This window comes from Lynx canadensis, chromosome X (assembly GCF_007474595.2).
Source record: "Lynx canadensis isolate LIC74 chromosome X, mLynCan4.pri.v2, whole genome shotgun sequence".
Taxonomy (NCBI): domain Eukaryota; kingdom Metazoa; phylum Chordata; class Mammalia; order Carnivora; family Felidae; genus Lynx; species Lynx canadensis.
In genome coordinates this window covers 69,134,156-69,159,518 of record NC_044321.2, presented here as the reverse complement: position 1 = coordinate 69,159,518, position 25,363 = coordinate 69,134,156, and the positions used below count along the sequence as shown (strand labels likewise).

The 25,363-nt window shown below is 35.0% G+C and overlaps 1 protein-coding gene across 1 annotated transcript in view; it reads left to right on the top strand.

Annotated features, from left to right (window-relative positions):
* Window positions 1-25,363, top strand: part of POF1B (POF1B actin binding protein) — a 119,319-nt gene that overhangs the window by 32,510 nt on the left and 61,446 nt on the right. The window contains exons 3-4 of the mRNA XM_032592065.1: window positions 11,310-11,411; window positions 16,129-16,311. Of these exons, the coding sequence (XP_032447956.1) occupies window positions 11,310-11,411; window positions 16,129-16,311 (285 nt within the window). The remainder of the gene's footprint in view (window positions 1-11,309; window positions 11,412-16,128; window positions 16,312-25,363) is intronic.

The following is a 25,363-nucleotide window of genomic DNA, read 5'->3' as shown; positions in this document are numbered from 1 at the left end:
TCTAAAAAAACTGTAGAGCAGATCAACGAAACCAAGAGTTGGTTTTTTGAAAAAATAAACAAAATTGACAAACCTCTAGCCAGGCTTCTCAAAAAGAAAAGGGAGATGACCCAAATAGATAAAATCATGAATGAAAATGGAATTATTACAACCAATCCCTCAGAGATACAAACAATTATCAGGGAATACTATGAAAAATTATATGCCAACAAATTGGACAACCTGGAAGAAATGGACACATTCCTGAACACCCACACTCTTCCAAAACTCAATCAGGAGGAAAGAGAAAGCTTGAACAGACCCATAACCAGCGAAGAAATTGAATCGGTTATCAAAAATCTCCCAACAAATAAGAGTCCAGGACCAGATGGCTTCCCAGGGGAGTTCTACCAGACATTTAAAGCAGAGATAATACCTATCCTTCTCAAGCTATTCCAAGAAATAGAAAGGGAAGGAAAACTTCCAGACTCATTCTATGAAGCCAGTATTACTTTGATTCCTAAACCAGACAGAGACCCAGTAAAAAAAGAGAACTACAGGCCAATATCCCTGATGAATATGGATGCAAAAATTCTCAATAAGATACTAGCAAATCGAATTCAACAGCATATAAAAAGAATTATTCACCATGATCAAGTGGGATTCATTCCTGGGATGCAGGGCTGGTTCAACATTCGCAAATCAATCAACGTGATACATCACATTAACAAAAAAAAAGAGAAGAATCATATGATCCTGTCAATCGATGCAGAAAAGGCCTTTGACAAAATCCAGCACCCTTTCTTAATAAAAACCCTTGAGAAAGTCGGGATAGAAGGAACATACTTAAAGATCATAAAAGCCATTTATGAAAAGCCCACAGCTAACATCATCCTCAACGGGGAAAAACTGAGAGCTTTTTCCCTGAGATCAGGAACACGACAGGGATGCCCACTCTCACCGCTGTTGTTTAACATAGTGCTGGAAATTCTAGCATCAGCAATCAGACAACAAAAGGAAATCAAAGGCATCCAAATTGGCAAAGATGAAGTCAAGCTTTCGCTTTTTGCAGATGACATGATATTATACATGGAAAATCCGATAGACTCCACCAAAAGTCTGCTAGAACTGATACATGAATTCAGCAAAGTTGCAGGATACAAAATCAATGTCCAGAAATCAGTTGCATTCTTATACACTAACAATGAAGCAACAGAAAGACAAATAAAGAAAATGATCCCATTCACAATTGCACCAAGAAGCATAAAATACCTAGGAATAAATCTAACCAAAGATGTAAAGGATCTGTATGCTGAAAACTATAGAAAGCTTATGAAGGTAATTGAAGAAGACTTAAAGAAATGGAAAGACATTCCCTGCTCATGGATTGGAAAAATAAATATTGTCAAAATGTCAATACTACCCAAAGCTATCTACACATTCAATGCAATCCCAATCAAAATTGCACCAGCATTCTTCTCGAAATTAGAACAAGCAATCCTAAAATTCATATGGAACCACAAAAGGCCCCGAATAGCCAAAGGAATTTTGAAGAAGAAGACCAAAGCAGGAGGCATCACAATCCCAGACTTTAGCCTCTACTACAAAGCTGTCATCATCAAGACAGCATGGTATTGGCACAAAAACAGACACACAGACCAATGGAATAGAATAGAAACCCCAGAACTAGACCCACAAACGTATGGCCAACTCATCTTTGACAAAGTGGGAAAGAACATCCAATGGAAAAAAGACAGCCTCTTTAACAAATGGTGCTGGGAGAACTGGACAGCAACATGCAGAAGGTTGAAACTAGACCACTTTCTCACACCATTTACAAAAATAAACTCAAAATGGATAAAGGACCTAAATGTGAGACAGGAAACCATCAAAACCTTAGAGGAGAAAGCAGGAAAAGATCTCTCTGACCTCAGCCGTAGCAATCTCTTACTCGACACATCCCCAAAGGCAAGGGAATTAAAAGCAAAAGTGAATTACTGGGACCTTATGAAGATAAAAAGCTTCTGCACGGCAAAGGAAACAACCAACAAAACTAAAAGGCAACCAACGGAATGGGAAAAGATATTTGCAAATGACATATCGGACAAAGGGCTAGTATCTAAAATCTATAAAGAGCTCACCAAACTCCACACCCGAAAAACAAATAACCCAGTGAAGAAATGGGCAGAAAACATGAATAGACACTTCTCTAAAGAAGACATCCAGATGGCCAACAGGCACATGAAAAGATGTTCAGCGTCGCTCCTTATCAGGGAAATACAAATCAAAACCACACTCAGGTATCACCTCATGCCAGTCAGAGTGGCCAAAATGAACAAATCAGGAGACTATAGATGCTGGAGAGGATGTGGAGAAATGGGAACCCTCTTGCACTGTTGGTGGGAATGCAAATTGGTGCAGCCGCTCTGGAAAGCAGTGTGTAGGTTCCTCAGAAAATTAAAAATAGACCTACCCTATGACCCAGCAATAGCACTGCTAGGAATTTATCCAAGGGATACAGAAGTACTGATGCATAGGGGCACTTGTACCCCAATGTTCATAGCAGCACTCTCAACAATAGCCAAATTATGGAAAGAGCCTAAATGTCCATCAACTGATGAATGGATAAAGAAATTGTGGTATATATACACAATGGAGTACTATGTGGCAATGAGAAAAAATGAAATATGGCCCTTTGTAGCAACGTGGATGGAACTGGAGAGTGTAATGCTAAGTGAAATAAGCCATACAGAGAAAGACAGATACCATATGGTTTCACTCTTATGTGGATCCTGAGAAACTTAACAGGAACCCATGGGGGAGGGGAAGGAAAAAAAAAAAAGAGGTTAGAGTGGGAGAGAGCCAAAGCATAAGAGACTGTTAAAAACTGAGAACAAACTGAGGGTTGATGGGGGGTGGGAGGGAGGGGAGGGTGGGTGATGGGTATTGAGGAGGGCACCTTTTGGGATGAGCACTGGGTGTTGTATGGAAACCAATTTGTCAATAAATTTCATAAAAAAAAATAAAAAATAAATAAAGTAAAATACATATATACAGATTTAAAAAAATAAATAAATAAATAAATAAAAACAAAAAACAAAAAAAAAACAACTGAGAACAAACTGAGGGTTGATGGGGGGTGGGAGGGAGGGGAGGGTGGGTGATGGGTATTGAGGAGGGCACCTTTTGGGATGAGCACTGGGTGTTGTATGGAAACCAATTTGTCAATAAATTTCATTAAAAAAAAAAAAAAGAAACAGATCCCTTTCACAATTGCACCAAGAAGCATAAAATACCTAGAAATAAACCTAACCAAAGATGTAAAATATCTGTATGCTGAAAACTATAGAAAGCTTATGAAGGAAATTGAAAAAGATATAAAGAAATGGAAAAACATTCCGTGCTCATGGATTGCAAGAATTAATATTGTTAAAATGTCAATACCACCCAAAGTGATCTACACATTCAATGCAATCGCAATCAAAATTGCACCAGCATTCTTCTTGAATCTAGAGCAAGCAATCCTAAAATTTTATGGAACCACAAAAGACCCTGAATAGCCAAAGTAATATTTGAGAAGAAGAACAGCGTGAGGCATCACAATCCCAGACTTTAGCCTCTACTACAAAGTTGTAATCATCAAGACAGCATGGTATTGGCACAAAAACAGACACATAGACCAATGGTATAGAATAGAGACTCCAGAATTGGACCCACAAAAGTATGGCCAACTAATCTTTGACAAAGCAGGAAAGAATATCCAATGGAAAAAAGACAGTCTCTTTAACAAATGGTGCTGGGAGAACTGGACAGCAACATGCAGAAGATTGAAACTAGACCACTTTCTCACAGCATTCACAAAAACAAACTCAAATTGGATAAAGACCTGAATGTGAGACAGGAAACCATCAAAACCCTAGAGGAAAAACCTCTCTGACCTCAGCCACAGCAATTTCTTACTTGATACATCTCCAAAGGCAAGGGAATTCAAAGCAAAAATGAACTATTGGGACTTCATGAAGGTAAAAAGCTTCTGCACAGCAAAGGAAACAATCAGCAAAACTGAAAGGCAACCAATGGAATGGGGAAAGATATTTGCAAATGACATATCAGACAAAAGGCTAGTATCCAAAATCTATAAAGAGCTCACCAAACTCCACACCTGAAAAACAAATAATCCAGTGAAGAGATGGGCAGAAAACATTAACAGACATGTCTCTAAAGAAAACATCCAGATGGCCAACAGGCACATGAAAAGATGCTCAACGTCACTCCTCATCAGGGAAATGCAAATCAAAACCACACTGAGATACCACCTCACAGCAGTCAGAGTGGCTAAAATGAATACATCAGGAAACTATAGATGCTGGAGAGGATGTGGAGAAACGGGAACCCTCTTGCACTGTTGATGGGAATTCAAACTGGTGCAGCCACTCTGGAAAACAGTGTGGAGGTTCCTCAAACAATTAAAAATAGACCTACCCTATGATCCTGCAATAGCACCGCTAGGAATTTACCCAAGGGATACAGGAGTGCTGATGCATAGGGCAATTGTACCCCAATGTTTATAGCAACACTCTCAACAATAGCCAAATTATGGAAAGAGCCTAAATGTCCATCAACTGATGAATGGATAAAGAAATTGTGGTTTATATATATACACAATGGAGTACTACATGCCAATAAGAAAGAACGAAATATGGCCCTTTGTGGTTAATATACATAATGGAATTCTACGTGGCAATGAGAAAGAATGAAATGGGCCTTTTGTATCAACGTGGATGGAACTGGAGAGTGTTATGCTAAGTGCAATAAGTCATACAGAGAAAGACAGATACCATATGTTTTCACTCTTACGTGGATCCTAAGAAACTTAACAGAAGTCCAGGGGGGAGGGGAAGGAAAGAAAAAAGATAAAGGTTAAAGAGGGAGAGAGCCAAAGCATAAGAGACTCTTAAAAACTGAGAACAAACTGAAGGTAGATGGGGGGTGGGAGGGAGGGGAGGGTGGGTGATGAGTATTGAGGAGGGCACCTGTTGGGATGAGCACTGAGTGTTGTATGGAAACCAATTTGACAATAAATTTGATAATAAAAAAATAAAAACAAAACAAAACAAAAAGAAAATCCTATTTAGATATATTCCCCATTTTATTTATCTAAGTGTATGCTTTTTCGCTTGCTCTTTTAAATTCCCCCAGGAGAAGATTCTGGCTTAATTACAATATTTATAATAAGCTGAACCTCCTCAAATGGCAACTTTATCCTCTTTCACCTCCCAGCTTCTCTAATCTTCACTTCTCCCTATAATTAAACTGATGTCACTCTACTTCTCTCATTATGATTTTCTTCTCCCTCTGTTCAGCCTTTTTATTTTTGGTGGTTCCTTATCTTCTTGATTTTCCATTTATTTTCATTTTAGTCAAAAGATTTATGCATTCTGGTATATAAGTTGATCTAGAAATGAAGAATATATGTTTTTTCCATCAGTAGATAGAATCCAATTGATATTAATCAGTTTTATTAATTTTCTCATTGTGGGGAAGGCACTGTATAGCCTTTACATTGGGGTAAAAAAGGAAACAAGACAGGTTCCCATACCAAAAGAGCTTACAGTTCCTCTCAGCAAGGGAAATAAGATATGTCCACAAATAGCTATATAAAATACATGGTAGAGTGTATGAGAGATACCATGAGAGAATTACAGATGAAGTCTTATTGAAATTCCAGGAGTTGGAGATAACACATTGGTTTGGGGAAATCAGAGAAGGATTTATTTTGTTATTTAAGGTATTTTGACAGTTAACATGGTTACTGCTATCATTTTACTAATGAGGAAATTAAAGCTTAAATAAGTGTGACTTGCTCAGGTCTTTTCATACCAAATATGGAAAAGATGGTAGATCCTGAGATGTGTTTGAATCAGTAGTGTTTGAGGTGCATGGAATAGAAAATGACCACACAGGTAGTTAAAAATGACCCGAAGAAAGGTCACATTTGAGATAGAGACATGGGAATTATTCCTCTGTAAATTGTCATTGTAGCTGTGAGAATGAGTGAGAAAACTAAGGGATAATGGAGAGGGTTGAGGTATAGCACCTTGAGAAATGTCTACTTTAACAGAAATAGAAAGGAGCCACTTTCATGGGCAGAGGAGTTGTCAGAGAGAAATGTGAACACAGAGAAACTGAAACAAATAGGGAAAGGATGTGGTCAACTGTCCCAAATGACCAAATGGCCGTAGAGAGTTTGAACATTAAGAAACTAATGGTGATATTTGAGAGAGCAGGTTCCTTATACTTGGGAGGCAAAATCCAGATGGAAAAAGTAGATGGGTGAATGGATCAAGAAGTGGAGGAAATAAGTGAGGATTACTCTTCTAAGAAAGATATTGACCAAAATAAAGAAAGATGGGATGGTAGCTAAAGGAGAAAAGAGAAACTTGGAGATCTGAGAGATTTATAGACAGAGGGAAAGAACCAGTAATAAGATTAAATATGCCACAGAGAAAGGGTACAAATGGAACACAATTCTGGAAGAGAAAAGAGGGGATAAGATTCCAGGTATAGATTGAAAAGTGACTTCAGGAAAAAAGGAAGAGTATGTCTTTCTTGGTAATGAAATGGAAGGAGCAGAAATTGAAGAGAGATTTGAAGTAGGGAGGAAAATGGAGGAATCTCACTGAATAGATCTTGGTTTTCTCAATTTACTTATTGAGGAGAATGAGGGAACATGAGCATAGGGAATTAAGGAAAATGAAAAAATTGTAACCACAGTTATAGAGAATTTAATAAATAGAAGTATGACCATGAAGGTTGGAGGGGCTCTTAAAGTTAGATAACTTGAATTTGCACTGAGTCAAATCAGCAAATATTTTAAAGTTTTCTCCAGCAAGGTTTCATGGCCTGGGAACAGCAAAGTAGATGCTGGGGATTATGCACTTTGTTAGATGTGAGAACTACTATCAGAGGTTCTAAAAGTATCCATTAAAATGATAAGATCAGCCAGATTTGAAGACACCTATTAATTTTTAGGGTGGATCTAGCACCAATTCAAATGTACAGATAAAAAAAATAAGCTGCCCAAGTAGTAAAACTGTCTAACAGCTCATTTGTGAAAAATCTAAGACTTCTAATTAAATTTATTTTTCTGATTTGTTTGACTCAGAATGATTTATTCAAATATAGTAAAATTTGGCTGTACTCTTTTACACATTTTTGGAAAATAATAGTCCCCTTAATTTGGAATTTTTTTTTCAGTAAGTCATATAAAATAATAAGTCCAAACACACATTTTGGAGAGAATCAACACTGTTAGCACCTAAACCATTTTTTTTCTTAAAAATATTAATGGTTCGGCATTTATAGTGAACAAGAGAAATTTTCATGCTTTTGATAAATTTGTTTTCCCCTCTTAGAAGGTGCTTATATCCTTAAGATAAATGTTCATATCATCTCTTCTTATCCAGTTATCTGTTCATTCACTATGGGGTATTCAAGATGGATACAGTCCTTGCCCTCAATAAGCCTACTTTTGTATATACTTTAATTTTTTTAATGTTTTTATTTATTTTGAGAGAGAGAGAGAGACAGCATGAGCAGGGGAGAGGCATAGAGAGAGGGAGTCACAGAATGAGAAGCAGGCTCCAGGCTCTGAGCTGTCAGTACAAGCCTGATGTGTGGCTCAAACCCATGAACCGTGAGATCATGACCTGAGCTGAAGTCAGCCGCTTAACCAACTGAGCCACCCAGGTGCCCCATACTTTTGTATATACTTTAGGTTGATATCTTAGAAAATTTCTAACAAGGTTCTTACAAAAATTTTTAAAAGCAGTATGGACTTAAAAATATATTACTGGGGCGCCTGGGTGGCTCAGTTGGTTAAGCGGCCGACTTGGGCTCAGGTCATGATCTTGCTGTCCGTGAGTCTGAGCCCTCCGCTGGGCTCTGTGCTGACAACTTGGAGCCTGGAGCCTACTTCGGATTCTGTGTCTCCCTTTCTCTATGCCCTTCCTCTGCTTGTACTCTCTCTCACTCTCAAATTATTATATTACTATATTATTGCAAACCAATGTCTTTTGTACATTAAAATCACAGATTAAAGGTACTTTAAAATACATTCTTTTGCTTGATATAATGTATTCTGCATTACTATTTCTATTATAAAGAAACTGAGCCTCAAAGAAGGTAAATGACTTGCTTACATTTCCATGGCAAGTAGGTGATAGAGGCAGAAATGAATATAGGTTTTATGACTCCAGAATTTTTTTTTCCATGATACCTTCTTCCACTAATTTTAGTGGTCAGATCCAGTGGAACTATAGTAGTCCAAATCCAATCTGCTTTGGAATTCTCACCTGTTGACCTCTCTGAAGCATTTATACCTTCACTCACCTTTCTAATGTTTTTTGAAAATTTTTCTTCTCTTAATTTGATTTCCATTTTCTCTTCTGATCCTCATATCTCTTAAGGCTTATGTAGTTATGTCTTTGATCTTCACTTGACCTTTCAGAAGTTGCATGATTTTAACAAGAACTTCTGAGCATATGCTTCTGAAGTCTAGAACTAGAACTATAGCCACGAAATCTCCACTCACCTGTGTTCTGGAGATCAATATAACCCGAATGCTTACCTACACATTTACGTAAAAGTCTATTTGCTAATTCATTGCAATAGTTTAACACATGTTTAAAGGATTACTATGCACTGTATATGTACTGTTATGAGGAATAAAAACATGAATCAGACATAGATTCTTACCAGGAGCACATGAAATTCAATATGTCTCAACTTTTCCTGTTTTTGACACCATGGGTTATATAGTAGATTTCTCAGGTTTAAGATCTTAGAGTCATCTTTGGAAAGTACTATCCTTGGAGATTTAGTATAATATCTTAACTAGTCTCCTCACCTGTACTCTTTCCTTTCTCCAACTAATCTTCCTGAAGTAGATTTACATTCACCTCACATCCCAGTTTAAAAGCATTTAAAGACTTCTCACTGCTTTCAGAACCAAGTTCCATCTGCCAATTGTGTCCCCTACATATAATTTATACTTTTACAGCCTTGGTGTCATGACTTACTCTGTTGACTTCAATTGGAATACCATTCTCTTCCATCTCCTTATATGCAAAGCCCACCTTAACCTTCTTTCAAATGCCACTGATCCAAGTAGCCTGAGTACTGCCAGATGGAATTCAATATTTCCTCTTCTGAATTCCATCCCATAAGTTCTTTCTCTATACTTTTTATAGGCACTTGTTTCTTTCTACCTTGTATGTTTATGTTCATATATCATCCAGACCAAACATCAGCAAAATTTTCCTATAAAGAGCAAAATAGTAAATATTTTAGACTTTGCTGTCCCCATAGGGTTTTGGTCTTCCTTCTTTGCACTTACAGTCCTTGAAAAATATAAATACCATTCATGGGGCGCCTGGATGGCTCAGTCGGTCGAGCGTCCGACTTCAGCTCAGGTCATGATCTCGCTGTCTGTGAGTTCAAGCCCGGTGTTGGGCTCTGTGCTGACAGCTCAGAGCCTGGAGCCTGTTTCAGATTCTGTGTCTCCCTCTCCCTCTGCCCCTGCCCCACTCATGCTCTGTCTCTCTCTGTGTGTGTCAAAAATAAAAACAAACATTAAAAAAATCTACATATCATTCTTATTGAAGATACTATAAAAATAGGCTGCTGGCTATAGTTTAATGAATACTGATCAATATTCAGTGCTTGTGGTAATAATCTAAGTTTGATTCATGCCTTGTAACACTTAGCAAAGTATATTGTGCATAGTAAACTCATAAACGTGTGTTACATGCTTGCAAATAGGCTTTTTTTTTTTTACAAAAACAAACAAATACAAAAGAGCTTCTAGGGGAATCTTTTTAAATATATCCATCTTTAGATTTAACAATTAATCAGCTAACTAAATTTAATCACTTGTATATTTGTTTCACTTAAGTATTCCAGGAACATTTAGTTAAAGTACATTTTATTCAAACTTGAATACAAGAAGTATATACCTTTGGATTCAAGGGTGTCTTACATTCTCAACAACCAGTGTTTTTATCCAACCGTGTTTAAGAGTTTTTATGATAGCAGATAACAAAAATGCTACCATATTTTGTTGATTTTGAAATGGTCTTTTTATTTTTTTAAGTTGACTTATTTATTTATTTTGAGACAGAGAGAGAGAGAGAGAGAGAGAGGGAGAGAGAGAGAGAGAGAGAGAGAGAGAGAAAACATGGGTGGGGGAGGGGCAGAGGGAGAGAGAGAGGGAGAGAGAGAGAGAATCCCAAGCAAGCTCCTCAATGTCAGCACAGATCCCAGAACAGGGCTTGAACTCACAAACTGTGAGACCATGGCCTGAGTGGAAACCAAGAGTTGGAAGCTTAACCGACTGAACCACCCAGGCACCCCAATTCTGAAATGGTTTTAAACACATTAACTGGTAGCAGACTTAGTCAATCTCCTTCCACACTGTTCCCCTGTATTACAAAAATAAATGAATGCAATTATTCTTTGTAACAAAACATCCTCAACTCCCCCCATACAAGTAGACTCATATGAAAACTGAAAGAAGGGAAAGAAATATAGAAATATTGCATTTATTTTAAACTCTTGGTCTGATTCTTACTACTCCTTCCTTGGTTTCTTTCAGATTTTGGACCTGTCACCAGCCTTTATTTCATTGGCTGACATCTTTTAAATGCTTGGATAATCCTACATTAACTTAGTTGATTATATGGGGATACGTGGCTCTTAAAGCCTCTAGTCTGTTCTTGGTATTCAAAACATATGTTATACAGAGAGATTTAGCTTTGATTATAATCACAAGTAAGAATTGTACACTTCAAAATCACTGAAGCTAAGTTCCGGGAAAAAAAAAATCTTTAATATAGTTCTACTACCTACTTTGCAGTGCAGTAGTGAATTGTTTGTTTTGCATTTCTCCAATAATACTTTTGCATAGAAAGAAACTTGCCAGTGAACTCAACTTAAATGAAGTTGACCTCAGGCCTGTCTACTTCAGAGGAAACTCATTATATCTTGTCTCAGAAACAGAAAAAAAATATCTTTCTCACCTCCTTCCAATTTCTCTTAAAACACTGTTAAGCCTAAAATGTAGTAAGAGAATCCAGATTGCTCTGTTTGAGAAAATAGACTATCTTTATGGTTTTTCCTTACATCTCTCAAAACCTTATTGGGATGTCATTCCACTCTCCTAAAGTCTGCCACTAAGTCAGATTTTATTAGATACTAGATATTTGCTTAAGTTAAGGTTTCTCTCAAAAGGTACCTTTCAAAACAAAACACAGTCATTACTGTCTTTATAGGAACCACTTTCTCCATTCCTAAGAGGAGGCCATTTCTTCCCAGGAAACAATGTTATTTATGAAAAAACAATAAGAAAAGTAGAGAAGCTAAATATGGATCAGGTATGTAAAATCTGTTTTAAAGCTTATTAACTGTATACTTTTGAATCATGAGTATTTTAATAGAGTTAAAATGACACTCAACTGTCAAGTGCTAAGCAAGATCACTATGAGTCATAATACCTTATTATGTCTACAGCCCTTCAGATCATCCTTAACACTTTCATATTCATTTTCTCATGTGAAGTATTATTGTCCCTATTTTACTGAAAGGGAAACTCAGGTAAAAATATGTCAAGTCACATAGAAAATTAGTGGTAGAATCTGAATTTAATACAGATACCCCAAACCTTTGTATGTTTCTTTCAAACTGCTCTCACAAAAATTATAATTTAAAGCATTATAACTTTGTCTTAATTCACTTAATACAGATTGAATTTTCAATGAACAAATGAAAAATATGTATGAGCATATATGTAAAATACTATAAAAGTCTAGAAAACTAAATTTCAAGTCACATTTTAAAATTTTAATTAAATTTGGCTGAGAGACCAAGTATATAACATTTAAAACTAGCAGGGCAATGGTAGTTTCATGGCATATAGAGCTACCATTCCTTCAAGCAGAGCTTTTACTGTAACCAGCAGAGGTTTCACATTGATCTTCTCAGTGGATACAAAGTATGTCCAGCCCAGACAAAGCCTGGGACTTGTTTTTTGGACATGCTTGAACTAGAACAGTGTATCAATTTCTTAAGGCTACTGTAACAAAGTACCACAGTCTGATAGCTTAAAACAATGAAAATTCATTGTCTCATAGTTCTAGGACCAGAAGTATGAAATCATGGTTTTGGCAAGGCCATGGTCCCTTCTGTAGCCTTTAGGTAAGGAGCTCTTCTATGCCTATCTCCTAGATTCTTGTGACTTTAGGCATTCCTTGGTTTGTAGATGCATAACTTTAATCTTCCATCTTCACATGGCATCCTCCCTGTATGTTGTCATATCATCTTCTGTCTGTGCATGTCTGTCTTTGTGTACAGATTGTCCCTTTTTATGATGATACCAGTCATATTTGATTAGGACCATGCAAATGACTTGTGTTAACTTCTTAATTCTATGAAGGTCTTATTTCATAAAAAAAAAAATCTGTTTCTAAACAAGGTCACTTTCTGAGGTATAAGGGTTAAGACTTTAACATACGCTTTTTGTGGGAGCAGCACAATTTAACCTACAACAGACAGTGAAATAATATCAAATAAATTTTTATCACAAAAAAATCTGTTTCTAAACAAGGTCACTTTCTGAGGTATAAGGGTTAAGACTTTAACATACGCTTTTTGTGGGAGCAGCACAATTTAACCTACAACAGACAGTGAAATAATATCAAATAAATTTTTATCACAAAATCATTTTTCTCATATACAAATTAAACATTAAAATATACTAAATTCTTTTTAATTCTCTTGGCATGAGAACACATCTTCTTTTTATAAGTATTTATGGGCACTTGTTACAAGATTCATAGGAATTAATACATTATTACTTATTTGATGCTCATTAAAAATAAAATAGTGTAAACTGTCAGAATCATAAACATCCAAACCTTTAAGACTTTGGTCTGCTTGGAATATTGGATTTATTAGAGGGTATGGTATAGTATGTATTGAACGCCTATCTTTCAGAAGAACAGCAGAATATTTCTGGATATTATGATGCCAAATAGAAAAATTTCATCAAATGTGTCAGTTCTTCAAGGGGCACTTTCCTCAAGCTATAAATTTATAACATCTCTCCTTTGTCCAACTGGACTGACAAAACAATAAGTTTGACACATTTTACATAATAAAAAATGTTTGAGATGCATCATTTCAGGTTCCTTCTAATTTCTTGTCTCAAAAAGGATAAAGATTTTCTAAGTCTTGGTTCCTAGAGGAAAAGATTGAATATCCTGTACATTATTATTGCTGTAAATCTGGAACAATTAAAGAACTCCTTTGAAAGAACACTACTATTACTCATTATCAATTTGAATATTTACTTTTTTATGCCCATTTTTTTAGTAATGACTTAAATGACTTGGGAGTTTTGGAACTGCCATGGCAGACTTCCCAAGGTAAAAGGAACCATACATATGGAACAAACTACAACTTTTTGACCTAGTTGAGTTTCCTCAGTGATAGAGATGCTGGATAGAGATGTAAGACAAGCTGGATAAAGCCAGAGTTTGGATGAAATGGTTTAATATCACATGAGACTAGTTCAAATAGCACTAGTTCTTAAGAGATGAGACCTGACCAAAAAAGAGATCTTTGTCATGGAAGGGTGGTAAATTGGTACCAGTTACAAGATAATTATCCAGTTCATATGAATTGTACTTTGTGTATTTTTTCCTCTATCAAAGATGACAAAACATATAATAAATCAGAAATGTTTGAGATTTTGTACATTAAAAATTCACCTTGTGGTACACTTCAAAAGTATGAGTAATGTATGAATATCTTGTTTTAGAACAATAACATTAGTAGTCAGGTATGAGAATTGAAAACTGAAAGTTGTCTAAGACTTCAATGATACTGAGTGGTTCAGAGGCCAGACAGGCTCAGGGAAACCACAAGACAACCCAGATGGAGAGACTGTCAGCATTCTATTCAAGAGTCAACTGATATATTAAGAAAGGAAGATGATTGAAAAATGAGTTTTGCTTTGTTTATTGTTCTGTATTGATGTGTCTTTCAAAGTGTTTCCTAACTTGCTTTTTAAGGAACACATTAATTTTGTTTTCAGGAGGAATTCTATTTCAGTAGTGTATAAGTTTCCCAGTGGGTGAAGTTTTTCTCAAACTGTCACAGTGACTTTATTCTAATACAACGTATGAAGATATTTTATAACATAAAAGAATAGATAATACATTAACCCACACAATTTGTACAGAAATGGTTGATAGTACATAGCCTGACTTCTAAACTGTAGAGATCTTAGTGCTAGCATATTTATAAAGTGAGTTGCACTTGAAAAGATCCTAGAGAAAATGATTCTATGAAATGATTCTGTGACCTTTATTACCGACTACGAAAGTAATTTCTATTTGTAAAATATGTTTCTCTATGTATTTTTCTTTCTTTAAAAATAATTTTTGTACACATAAAAAAGATAATTTGTGTACATGTTAAAATTTTCAAAAATAAAAAGTATAAAAAGGTACAAAAAGAGTGTAAAAAGAGAATAAAAAATGTACACAGTGAAAAAAAAAAACCTCTCTATACTAACACCCTTGTCTCTCAGTTCCTCTTGCCAGGGGCAGTCACCCTTAAAAGAGTTTTGCTTTATGCATTTAAAAGCAGTTATGTATATTTGTAAATATACACATATGTTTATTTTAAAATGTTATACAAAAGGTAGCAAAGTATATTCATTCTTGTGCATCTTGCTTTTTTAATTTAATATAATTTGAAAATTGTTCCACATAAAAAACATAAAATTTGAAGTGGTTTACTATATTAATGCAGGTCAGCTTTCCGCTGTCAAAAGGAAATAGAGCATTGAATTTATACTTTCAAAGTAAATGCATGCGCATTAATGTAGCATTATGATTCAAAATAGAGTATGTTTTTCTTTGAAAACTGGTTTTCAGATGACTGTTATTAAAGTAGAATAATAACAAAATAATATAGGAAATGCAAGTATGCCTGAAATCCACAAAACTGAAACAACCAGATATCCTTTCTTACTCTGGGCTCTATACTTTCTCAGAAAACAAAACAAAACAAAACAAAACAAAAAACAAGCAGATAGCAAAAATATAGTTTAAAAACAACTCTAGACTATTTTGAGGTCAGTAAAAATTCAACCTTATATTTTGAAAGAACTCTGAACTAGAAATCATGAGTTCCAATCCCAATTTTTCCATGAATTAGTCGTGGCATTACAAGTAAATCATCTTACTTCTCTGGACCTCAGTGATTTTTTTCTACCTGAAAAATTTGTGGGGTGGATGATGATTAAGTTGAAGGTGACAATGATAAAGAAATAATATAATAATAATAATAAATATTTATTATCCACCTACATTGTACTAGGCATTTTATAAACATCAGTTCATTTACTCCTCATAGCAGTCCAATGAGACACATATTATCTCAACATTTGCAAATGAGGAAATTGAGGCTCATAAAGATTGCATACACAGTTTCCCAAGATCACAGAGTAAGTGGTAGAATCAGAGTTAGAATACCTGTTTTCTGGATCTGGAGCTTCAGTCACTGTTTTCCAAGCTTTTTTCTTAATTCATGCTTGATTTTCATAAGCATAAGAATTTTGCCTGCCCCACTGTGATTCTAATATGCTTCCTGAAATTGAAAATCAGTACATTATATTATTTTCTAATATTATTTACATCTAAATCTTCAGTATGATAATATTATTATGAAATTAGATCCTGAAATGCCTGGTGAATTATCAAAGAATAGTTAATATTAATATTCATTATAGTTTTAGTGTTAAGTATAGCTGGAATATTAATTTAACCAGAACATGCAATTCCCTGGCCAATTTAAGTAAGTATTTGGATGGTCACTGCCACCTGATCAAACAAAATAGAATTCAATACATTTTCTCCCAATGAAATAATTTTAAAAAACAATATATCACATATTAAAACTATCCTAGGACTTGAATTATCTTGTGAAAGAACACATTAAATTTTAAAAAACGGATTCAGTGGGTTTTCTTGATTAGTAATTTTTATTCTCAGTGGCTATTTTGGCATGTATATGTTTTTTTAGGAATGCTATCCACAGGTTCAATGCCATCATCACATTGTCCAACAGCCCCAGATCATCCACTCTCCACACTGCCAACAATCCCAGTCTAGCCAACAAATCCAAATCATCACGGGAACTGATTCAATTTCTACAAACACTGGAAATGAGTTGTACCATGGTGGATTAAGCCATATACATGACCAGGTAAGATCAACTGATTTGCTTATAAAACTGAAATAACTCTTTTAAACTCTTCTCACACCACTTTATAGCCACTCACATTGAATTTTCATCAAAATATTGGGGTATTTGTGTTTTGTTTATGGCATCTTTAAAACAAAATTTTCTATTTCCTCTCAGAAGACAAAATAATTCAGGTCTATTAATGCATGAAATCTATGAAGGAAGTTATAAACTGAAAAATGAATACCTGATTTCTAGCTGATCCTCAGTTCTAAAATTGGTTCTACAGTTGTGCAATATTAAATATTTTCATGAGGTATAGTATTTAAATGAGTAATGAATTGGAAATAATTTTATCTACTTTGGTCATATTGGAAAAAATAACCATAAAAGATTCAAAATTCATATTTTTCCAACCTAAAAAAAGCCTAAAAGTATCTTTTCTTTGAATATCATGTATGGAAATATTGTGGTCTAGGATTACTCTAAAATATGGTTCAGATGGTCTTGAACTTCTTACATTAAATGGATTAGCAATAATGATTAAAAACATTTTATTATGTGAAATCATTTGAAATTGTCATTTTTATAGGTCAATGTTGATCAAATAGAAACAATTTCATACAGTTCAATCTAATACTTTGCTTTGCTACGGTTTCCTCATCATAGAGTAGAGATTTATTGATCACTTCTTTTTTTTAATTTTTTTTAATGTTTATTTATTTTTGATGGAGAGAGAGACAGAGTGTGAGTGGGGGAGGGGCAGAGAGAAGGAGACACAGAATCCAAAGCAGGCTCCAGGCTATGAACTGTCAGCACAAAGCCCCATGCAGGACTCGAACACACGAACTGCGAGATCATGACCTGAGCTGAAGTCGGTTGCTTAACTGACTGAGCCACCCACGCGCCCCTATTGATCACTTCTTATAGGGTTATTGTAAAAACAAATTATATTTTACATGTTAAGCACTTACCATAGTTGAGTGCTAATGGTAAGTACTTAACAAATAGTAATTATTGGTTTTTAGTAGTAATTATTATTCATAAACATTAAATCTTCATGCCAAGTACTATGAGAAATACACAACTGGGTAAGACATTGTCACATTTCTTGTAGGTGCTTACCATCTAATAGGGGAAAGTGGCAAACACATAAAACATGATGCAAAGCAATGTGTTGTCTGTCATAAAAGAGGAACAGGCGATGTGCTTTGGGAATAGAAGAGAAAAGAAATTAATTTCTGCTGGCAGATCAAGGAAAGCTTTATTGAGGAGATAGGAACTGACGTGGACTTTGAAAAGTGAGAATTTCAATATATGGTATTGTGATGTGGCATGGAGATGACATCCTGAGAAGAGGGAATTACATGAAAAAAGTCATAGATTTGGGAAAGTACCTTTTGGGTTTCAGGAAATGTCAGTGATTCAGTTTGTATTGAAAGGAAAACATGAAATGAGGAGTACTAGAGTATAATGTTAAAATGGTACATTAAGGCCATATCATGAGGTCCTTGGATGTTAAGTTTAAAAATTTGTACTTTATTTGGTAGGCAATGGAGAGTAAGTGAAGGCTATTAAGTAGGAAAATATTGATACATATGCCTTATGAGGTTAATCCTAGCAAATTTTATACAAGATAGATTGGGATATTGATTAATTTTCTTCTCACAATGATCAGTTGAGGAAGGTGTTATTGTTGCCCTTATTGCCCTTACTGTTACCCTTATTTGGTAAGGAAACTGAGGTTCAGAGAGGTTAAGTTACTTGCAAAGTTTTGCACAGCTAGTATGTGGTGGAGTCAGAATTCATACAGAGAGGAGAGTTCTTTATCAATAATGGAAATGTGAATAGAGCACTGGATTAAGAGCCTGCCAGTAGAGAGGTATTGGTGACATAACAGAAAGTGGACTAGCTTCAGAGAAGGAAGACCTGGGTTCCAGCCCCAGGCTTTGTACTTTTCAAACTGTGTGTTTTTATAAATACTAAATCTCTCAGAAACATCCTCATCCATAAAAGTTCAGGTAGTAATGTCGACCTCACAGGGTTGATGATGTAAAGTCTAAATAAAAACATATGTTGAAAGTGCTTTATAAAGTCTACAACATGAAAAATGCCACGGAAAAAGATTTGCAGAGATTATTAGAAGCTATTTCAAGTGTAAAACTTAAGCTATAATAATAACAGTAGGAATAAAGTGAGGGATAATTATCAGAGATGGGGAAGAATACCACAGGATTAAAAATCTTGTCTAGTGTCAGTGGTGATACTATGATATCCTTTTACTAGCTTAGTGTGACTAATAGTGCATTTGACTAGACTAGATACTGTCTATTTAGAAAATGGGAAGAGTTAGATTGCTAATATATTAGTTTCTGTTTTATTATGTATACTTTGGTTTGAGATTCTGATGTAATTTTGTTAAAGACCAAAGGTTTTTTGTATAGATTAAATTTTTCTGACTTTTCAATATTTTTTGAGGAAAAAGTTGCAGTGCTGCTGAAAACAAGATAGTGCCCTGGGAAGCATAGAGCTAGTAATTTCACTTGTATGGATTTCATAGGATTGGATCCACCCCTGGTCAGAGTGAAGATGGGATCATCTGGTTGTACAGATCCCATAAACAAAGGAAAGAAGAAAATGAGTTCTCCCATCTAGGCTCCTTGATTTTTAAATGTCTCGTCCATATGTGTGGAAGAGTCTCTTTAATGAGTTATAAAGCAGATATAGGTTGGACTTTCTTAAAACTAAAGGTTGGCCCATTTTTAGTTTGTGTTTAGAATTAAATTGTAACTTGGAGGTAGCATAAGAATGTGAAAAGAACAAAGATTTCAATTCAATTATTTTAGTTTATAAAAGCTGCCTCTGCTGGGCTGCATGATCTTAGGTAACTGACCTAACTAGACTGAGATAATTGACTTAACTAGAACCCAATTTCCCCATTTATTGTATTAGATACAATAAAATATATAATGTACTCAGCTTAGAGTCAAGTACATAGCAGATGCTGAAATAAATGTTTGATTCTGTATCTTCTTTGTTCCCCAATGCCAGGCTCCAAATCTGTCAAAACATCAATAGAAGAAATTGATTCCCACTGTAATATTTTCATTTTAATTTTTTTTACATTTTTAAGATGATTTTGTTCGTTTGTTTCAAGTTTTTATTTAAATTCCAGCTAGTTAACATATAGTGTAATATTATCTTAGGAGTAGAATTTAGCGATTCATCACTTATGTATAACGCCCAGTGCTTATGTAATGATGATTTTTTTATGGTGATTACTTTTTTTAAATTTAAATTCAAGTTAGTTAACATACAGTGTAGTATTGGTGTCAGGAGTAGAACCCAGTGATTCATCTCTTACATATAACACCCAGTGGGCATCCCAACAAGTGCCCTCTTAATGCCCGTCACCCATTGAGCCCATCCCCCTACCCACCTCCCCTCTAGCAACCCTCAGCTTGTCCTCTATATTTGAGTCTCTTATGGTTTGCCTCCCTCACTGTTTTTTATCTTATTTTATTTTTCCTTCCATTCCCTCACTTGGATATTGCTATTGTCAATGAAAATACTCCAAATTGTGATGCCTATCTCCCATTACTTGAAAATTCAATTTTTGTCAGCATCAAGACAGTACAAATCTTAATGTCAGGTGCTTTTTCTGGCAATTATACAGGAAGCTTGCTACAATGTTTAACATGTCATTCACTAATGATGGAATCTCTAGGCTGGTTAGCTCAATAAACTCGGCAGTTTTTCCTGCTTTCTCTCTCACTAAAATGTAGCTTAAGTCCCTCTTTGTATGTTTTGTTTTCTTCATCGAATAAGTGAATTGAAAATGAATTTTCTTTTGCACAAACCTCTACCCCTTGCTTATCCCTTCCAAAAATTCAATACATATTTATTCTGGACCCATCTTTTCCAAACTCCACCCTTGTCTGTCTCCTGCTACCTCCTGCACTGGTTCCCTTTTGTACTCTTTGTTTTGTGGTGAACAAGAATTGTTACTTATTTGCTCTTTCAAAAAATAGTTTTTATTTTTTAATCAAAGTAATACATGTATATAGCTTAGAAGTTCAAATAGTACTAAAAGGCATATTATAGCAATTCCCTGTCCCAAACTTGTACCAGAAGCAACCATCTTCAAATTTTAGCTTTTTCTTTTCATATTTACCTCCATACAGCTAAATAATATGCAAATTCCTATGCTATTGTGTGATGTAGCAATGTTGTATATTATCTGTTGATAATGCTGATACATAAGGATTTAGTTCTATCCATCCCCTATCCATCTGTTCATCCCTTCCATCATCCTAATATAGTTAAATCCCCATTTTCTGGCTAAAACAGTATTCAGTGTTTCTTAATGCTATGAAAATATTATTTACTGCAGAACCAATTTGTGTACTATTTTGCTTCTTTATTAACACAACTATTTTTTTGTTGTTAATAATTCCCTATTTTTTTCATTTGTTTTTTTTTTTATATATCTATTGCTAATTCTTTTCTCAATACAATTTTATACACTCTTGTGTTCTGGGATTTTTGATCAGCCACCTCCTTTCTCTAAAACCCTGCAAACTATATACAGCATACCTCTTGGCTTGAATTGTCACTATCTACTGGCCTCGTTACTCTTCCCATATTTTGACAGCTTCATTGGTACACTTACAATCTTCTGTCCACTTCCTGCTAACCCCTGCCCTGGAATCATCTATGAAAACTTCATCGCTCATATCAGTGATATTTCCCACATTCTGTCCTCATGTTTCTTTATCACCCTCAATTTCTTCATTTCCAGTACATTTTCAGCCCTCACAGATTTTGGCCACTCTTTGAACTTCATCACTTGAAACTGTTTAATGTCTGTTTTTCTTATCATCACTTTTTTACTTCATCTTCTACACTCTCATTCCTGCTAAACTTCACCCTCATCAAGGTCTCCAGTCCTCAGTTCCAAGCCAGACTGGACTCCATTTTCATCCAACAATGCTTTTGCTAGAAACCCTTAAAATTTATGTTGCATTCTCTGATTACTGTCCTCATTTTACTGATCCCTTACTTTTGGGTAGACTACCATCCATTTTCTCTGCCCCTAGATTTTGACTTTTGTAATCTAGAGAAAGTCCACAAACTAGGCCAATTTAGTCTAGAACAGATTGTCTCTATCTTGCTGGACCCCCTCTGTTGCTAGAAATTCATTTCAATTAATTCTAATTAACTTTCTGCCACAGTCTTCAAAATCTAATCCTTATCTTTCCCACCCTCCTCATGCTCTGTGTTCCACTGCTGTTCTCTCCCTCTCTGCATGTAGTTTTTACCCTCTACTGAGAATGGCTACTGGAACTCACATTTTATTGTGTACCACAATCAGTTAGAGGGTGTGCTTAAATAGAGATTGCTGGAACTGGATAATTTGCATTTCTAAGTTCCCTGATTACCCTAAAACTCCTGGTCTGGGGGACCACACTTTGTTCTTTCATCAGGTGATTTTCTCCAAGAACGTGTCCTTGGCTTCCTTCTCCTTTCTTTACCCTCTCTCGCTTGACTATATGATATAAAATCTTGACTTCTGCAATATTTACATGGACAACTGCACATGATTATCTTTACATGGACAACTCCCAAAACTTTTCTCCTCTGCTCTAGTTCATCATTTTTAATGGACTAGTTGCATCTCTACTTGGCTGTCCCATAGTCACCTTCAACTGACCACATAATAGTTTTTCATTCTATGTCCCCTATTTATATTAATATCTTCAGTGCCCTAATCACAAAGATTAGAATTTAGCATTATTTTTTACTTTCCCTTTCCTTTGCCACTCCAAACCTAATCAGTTGTTATAGTCTGAAGATTCTTCCTATTTATACCCCCCCCCTCATAGAGCTGAAGGTTAGGTGTCCTTCTTATAACTCCCTTAGTATTTGATCTGTGACCTTTTTTATAGCCCTTACTAATTGGTCAACATATTCTTTATATTAAAGTTATTTAGGTACATGTCTTAGCTCTTCTAAAAGACCATAAAGCCCTTGAGAGAGAAGATAGTATCTTATGTATGTATATTTTCCAGTAGCACTTAGAAGTGTACCTTAGGACAGTGTTTAATAAGTTCTCACTAAATGTGTGCTGAATGAGTGAAAAGGATCATGCCACTGAGATCTTTTAAATCCTGAATGTGGCTTGTGGGTATAGATTTTAGACTTTGGTTTAAGAAAAAAAGTTAGAATATAAGATAAATTGCATTAAAAGAGCTACTGCATATGCATAGTAAGTTCCTTCAATGGTTTACCTTACATAAAAATGTGGTTCTATTCCTTGAATAAATTACATACTAAAGAATGGTGGAATATAGAAATGACAGAGAAGTGGAAAAGAGAAAAATGTGGTGACAAAGGTGTTACCAAGAAGTTATGCATTAAAAAATACATGGTCATTTGAAATCAATTTCTTTGAGGGGCCCCTACCTGGCTCAGACGGTAGAGCATCCGAACCTTGATCTCAGGGTTGTGAGTTCAAGCCCCATGTTGGGTGTAGAGATCACTTAAATAAATAAAACTTTAAAAAATTAATTTAATTTTGTTTGTATATATCCTACTTCATTACAAAAAGGAATAAAAGAATTTGGGGGCACCTGGGTGACTCCTTGTGTTGAATGTCCTATTCTTAATTTCAGTTCAGGTCATGATCTCATGGTTTGTGAGATCGACCCCCATGTCGGGCTCCATGGGAGCCTGCCAGGGATTCTTTCCCTCCTTTTCTCTCTTTCTCTCCCCGGCTTGTGCTCAATCTCTGTCTCACAAAATAAATAAACAAAAAAAAAAAAAGGATTTTGAGTAGCTCAAGAGAATAAGAGGTAATAGAGTACAAATAGATGTCAGGGACAGTGTAAATATAATGGAGTAATAACCCCAGAAGGAAAAGAGAGTACACAGAAAAACAGGCCACAGAGTTCCATGTCACTAGTAAAACTGGGCTAAATACTTGGCTCTGAGCTTTCTTGAAACCATAGGGGAAGAAAAGGGGAAACATGATTAGTGAAAAGTGTCCATTATGAGAAAAAGTTTTATGAATTCTTGATAGTCACTTGTATTATAGGAAAATATTATACATTTTTTTCTAGTCAGAGAGAATAATCTAAGCTTTCACAAAATGTTACAAATTCAATCACCTGTATTCATTCTAACATGACAATCCAAACAACCTACCTTTTTCCACTTGGTTGGGAGTGGAAAAATCATCTTATTTTATAACATAATGTCAAAATTCACACACACACACCCAATGAGGAATGAGGACAACTTTGATTAGGTTTCACTCAAGGTGTTAAAGCACCTCTTCCATATAGTGCTTTTCCATCTATTATATTTAACATTTAGCCCAATTACAACTTTTATTACAACTTTCTCACTACTTACCTTGCAACAAATGTTTAATTAGCATCTGCAATACTCAGGTACTACGCTAGATGGTGGAATTAAATAAAGATATAAAGACTGTGTCTCTACTCTCAGGCAGTTGAGATTTTTATAGAAAATTTACAATTGTCTTCCATTCCTTCTATCACTATTTGAATAGCCAATTGTCCATTTGCCTTAGGTTAAATAAAACCACTAATTTATATGATAGTTTAACAATTTACCAAAAAAATGTGATATCTCCAGTAACTTTATCAAATAGGTAGTAAATTATTTACATTTTATAGTTGAAGTTCATAGAGGTAAGCAATATACTTAACCTTCAACTAGGAAGTGGGATCTCCATTTTTGGCTCCAATTTCCATTCTTTCTCATTGTAACATTTTGCTGCCTAGGTTTAGTTACGTAGGAAATTAAATTAGGCCTTTATTTCAAGTACAGAACTGTTGTTATGAGTAAAGTCTTCAGTTTAGAATTGTGATTGTTGTATAATACATTTCAATTCAGTGTCAACATTTATTGAAAATGTTCTATGTACCAGGTACTGTATAATGCAACTTTTCTTTATTAAAGTACCTATGAAGATTAAAATAGAAGTGAGAATTTTCAAAACCTAAAATTCTGACACTTTGTATCCTGCTATGATTTCTTCTTGTGGTACAAGATAGGAAGAGACCAATTATATTTTTTACCTTATTAGCTAAATGATGTTGTACCTAAAAGGCATTAAATTCCATAAGGGTTAATTTCCCCAGGATTAACTAGGGCTTCAATCAGTCTGACAGCTATTAAATGTTCCAAATCAAAGCAAAATTAATGAAGCAGTAACATTATTTATCTATAAATGTCGCTATATCATTATGAGCTTTGCAAGATAATAATCTATACGTTGAAACTTTTTATTAATAGTGATGTTCTATTATCATGTAGCAAAGTTACTACTCAAGCTTTGCAAGATAATAATCTATACGTTGAAACTTTTTATTAATAGTGATGTTCCATTATCATGTAGCAAAGTTACTACTCAATAGTGATGTTCCATTATCATGTAGCAAAGTTACTACTCAAGCTTTGCAAGATAATAATCTATACGTTGAAACTTTTTATTAATAGTGATGTTCCATTATCATGTAGCAAAGTTACTACTCAATAAAGTCTAAGTACAACAGAACTTGCTATTTAATATGTTCATGACCTTTTAGAGGGTTAGGCATTTATGTATAATCACTTTTATATAACAAGGCATTTTAAGCACTTTATGATCTGCTAAGCAACCCATCTAAATAGGCCAAAAATGTATACACTTAGGCCAGTTACTCAGTGGAAATAAACTTAAGCCAACACCCTGTACTACTGGATTGTGATTTATCCCTTGATCACAAACTATCCTTAGTCCTAAGCAGCATTCTCACAAATGTGTGCCATTAAGCTTGAGGGACACCAGACAAGAAAATATAGATGGTTCAGCTGAAATCCATAACTATTGCATGTCTACTATCTGCAGCGGCTTTATAATAACTACCAATGAACTTTGTAAATATGGTCAAAAGTATGATCTTTAAATATCAAAATATGTCTAATGTAGATGCTAGCAAGAAAATTCCACTCCTGGAATCTCATAGACTACACATAGGAAACAAAACCCCAGACTGGGACC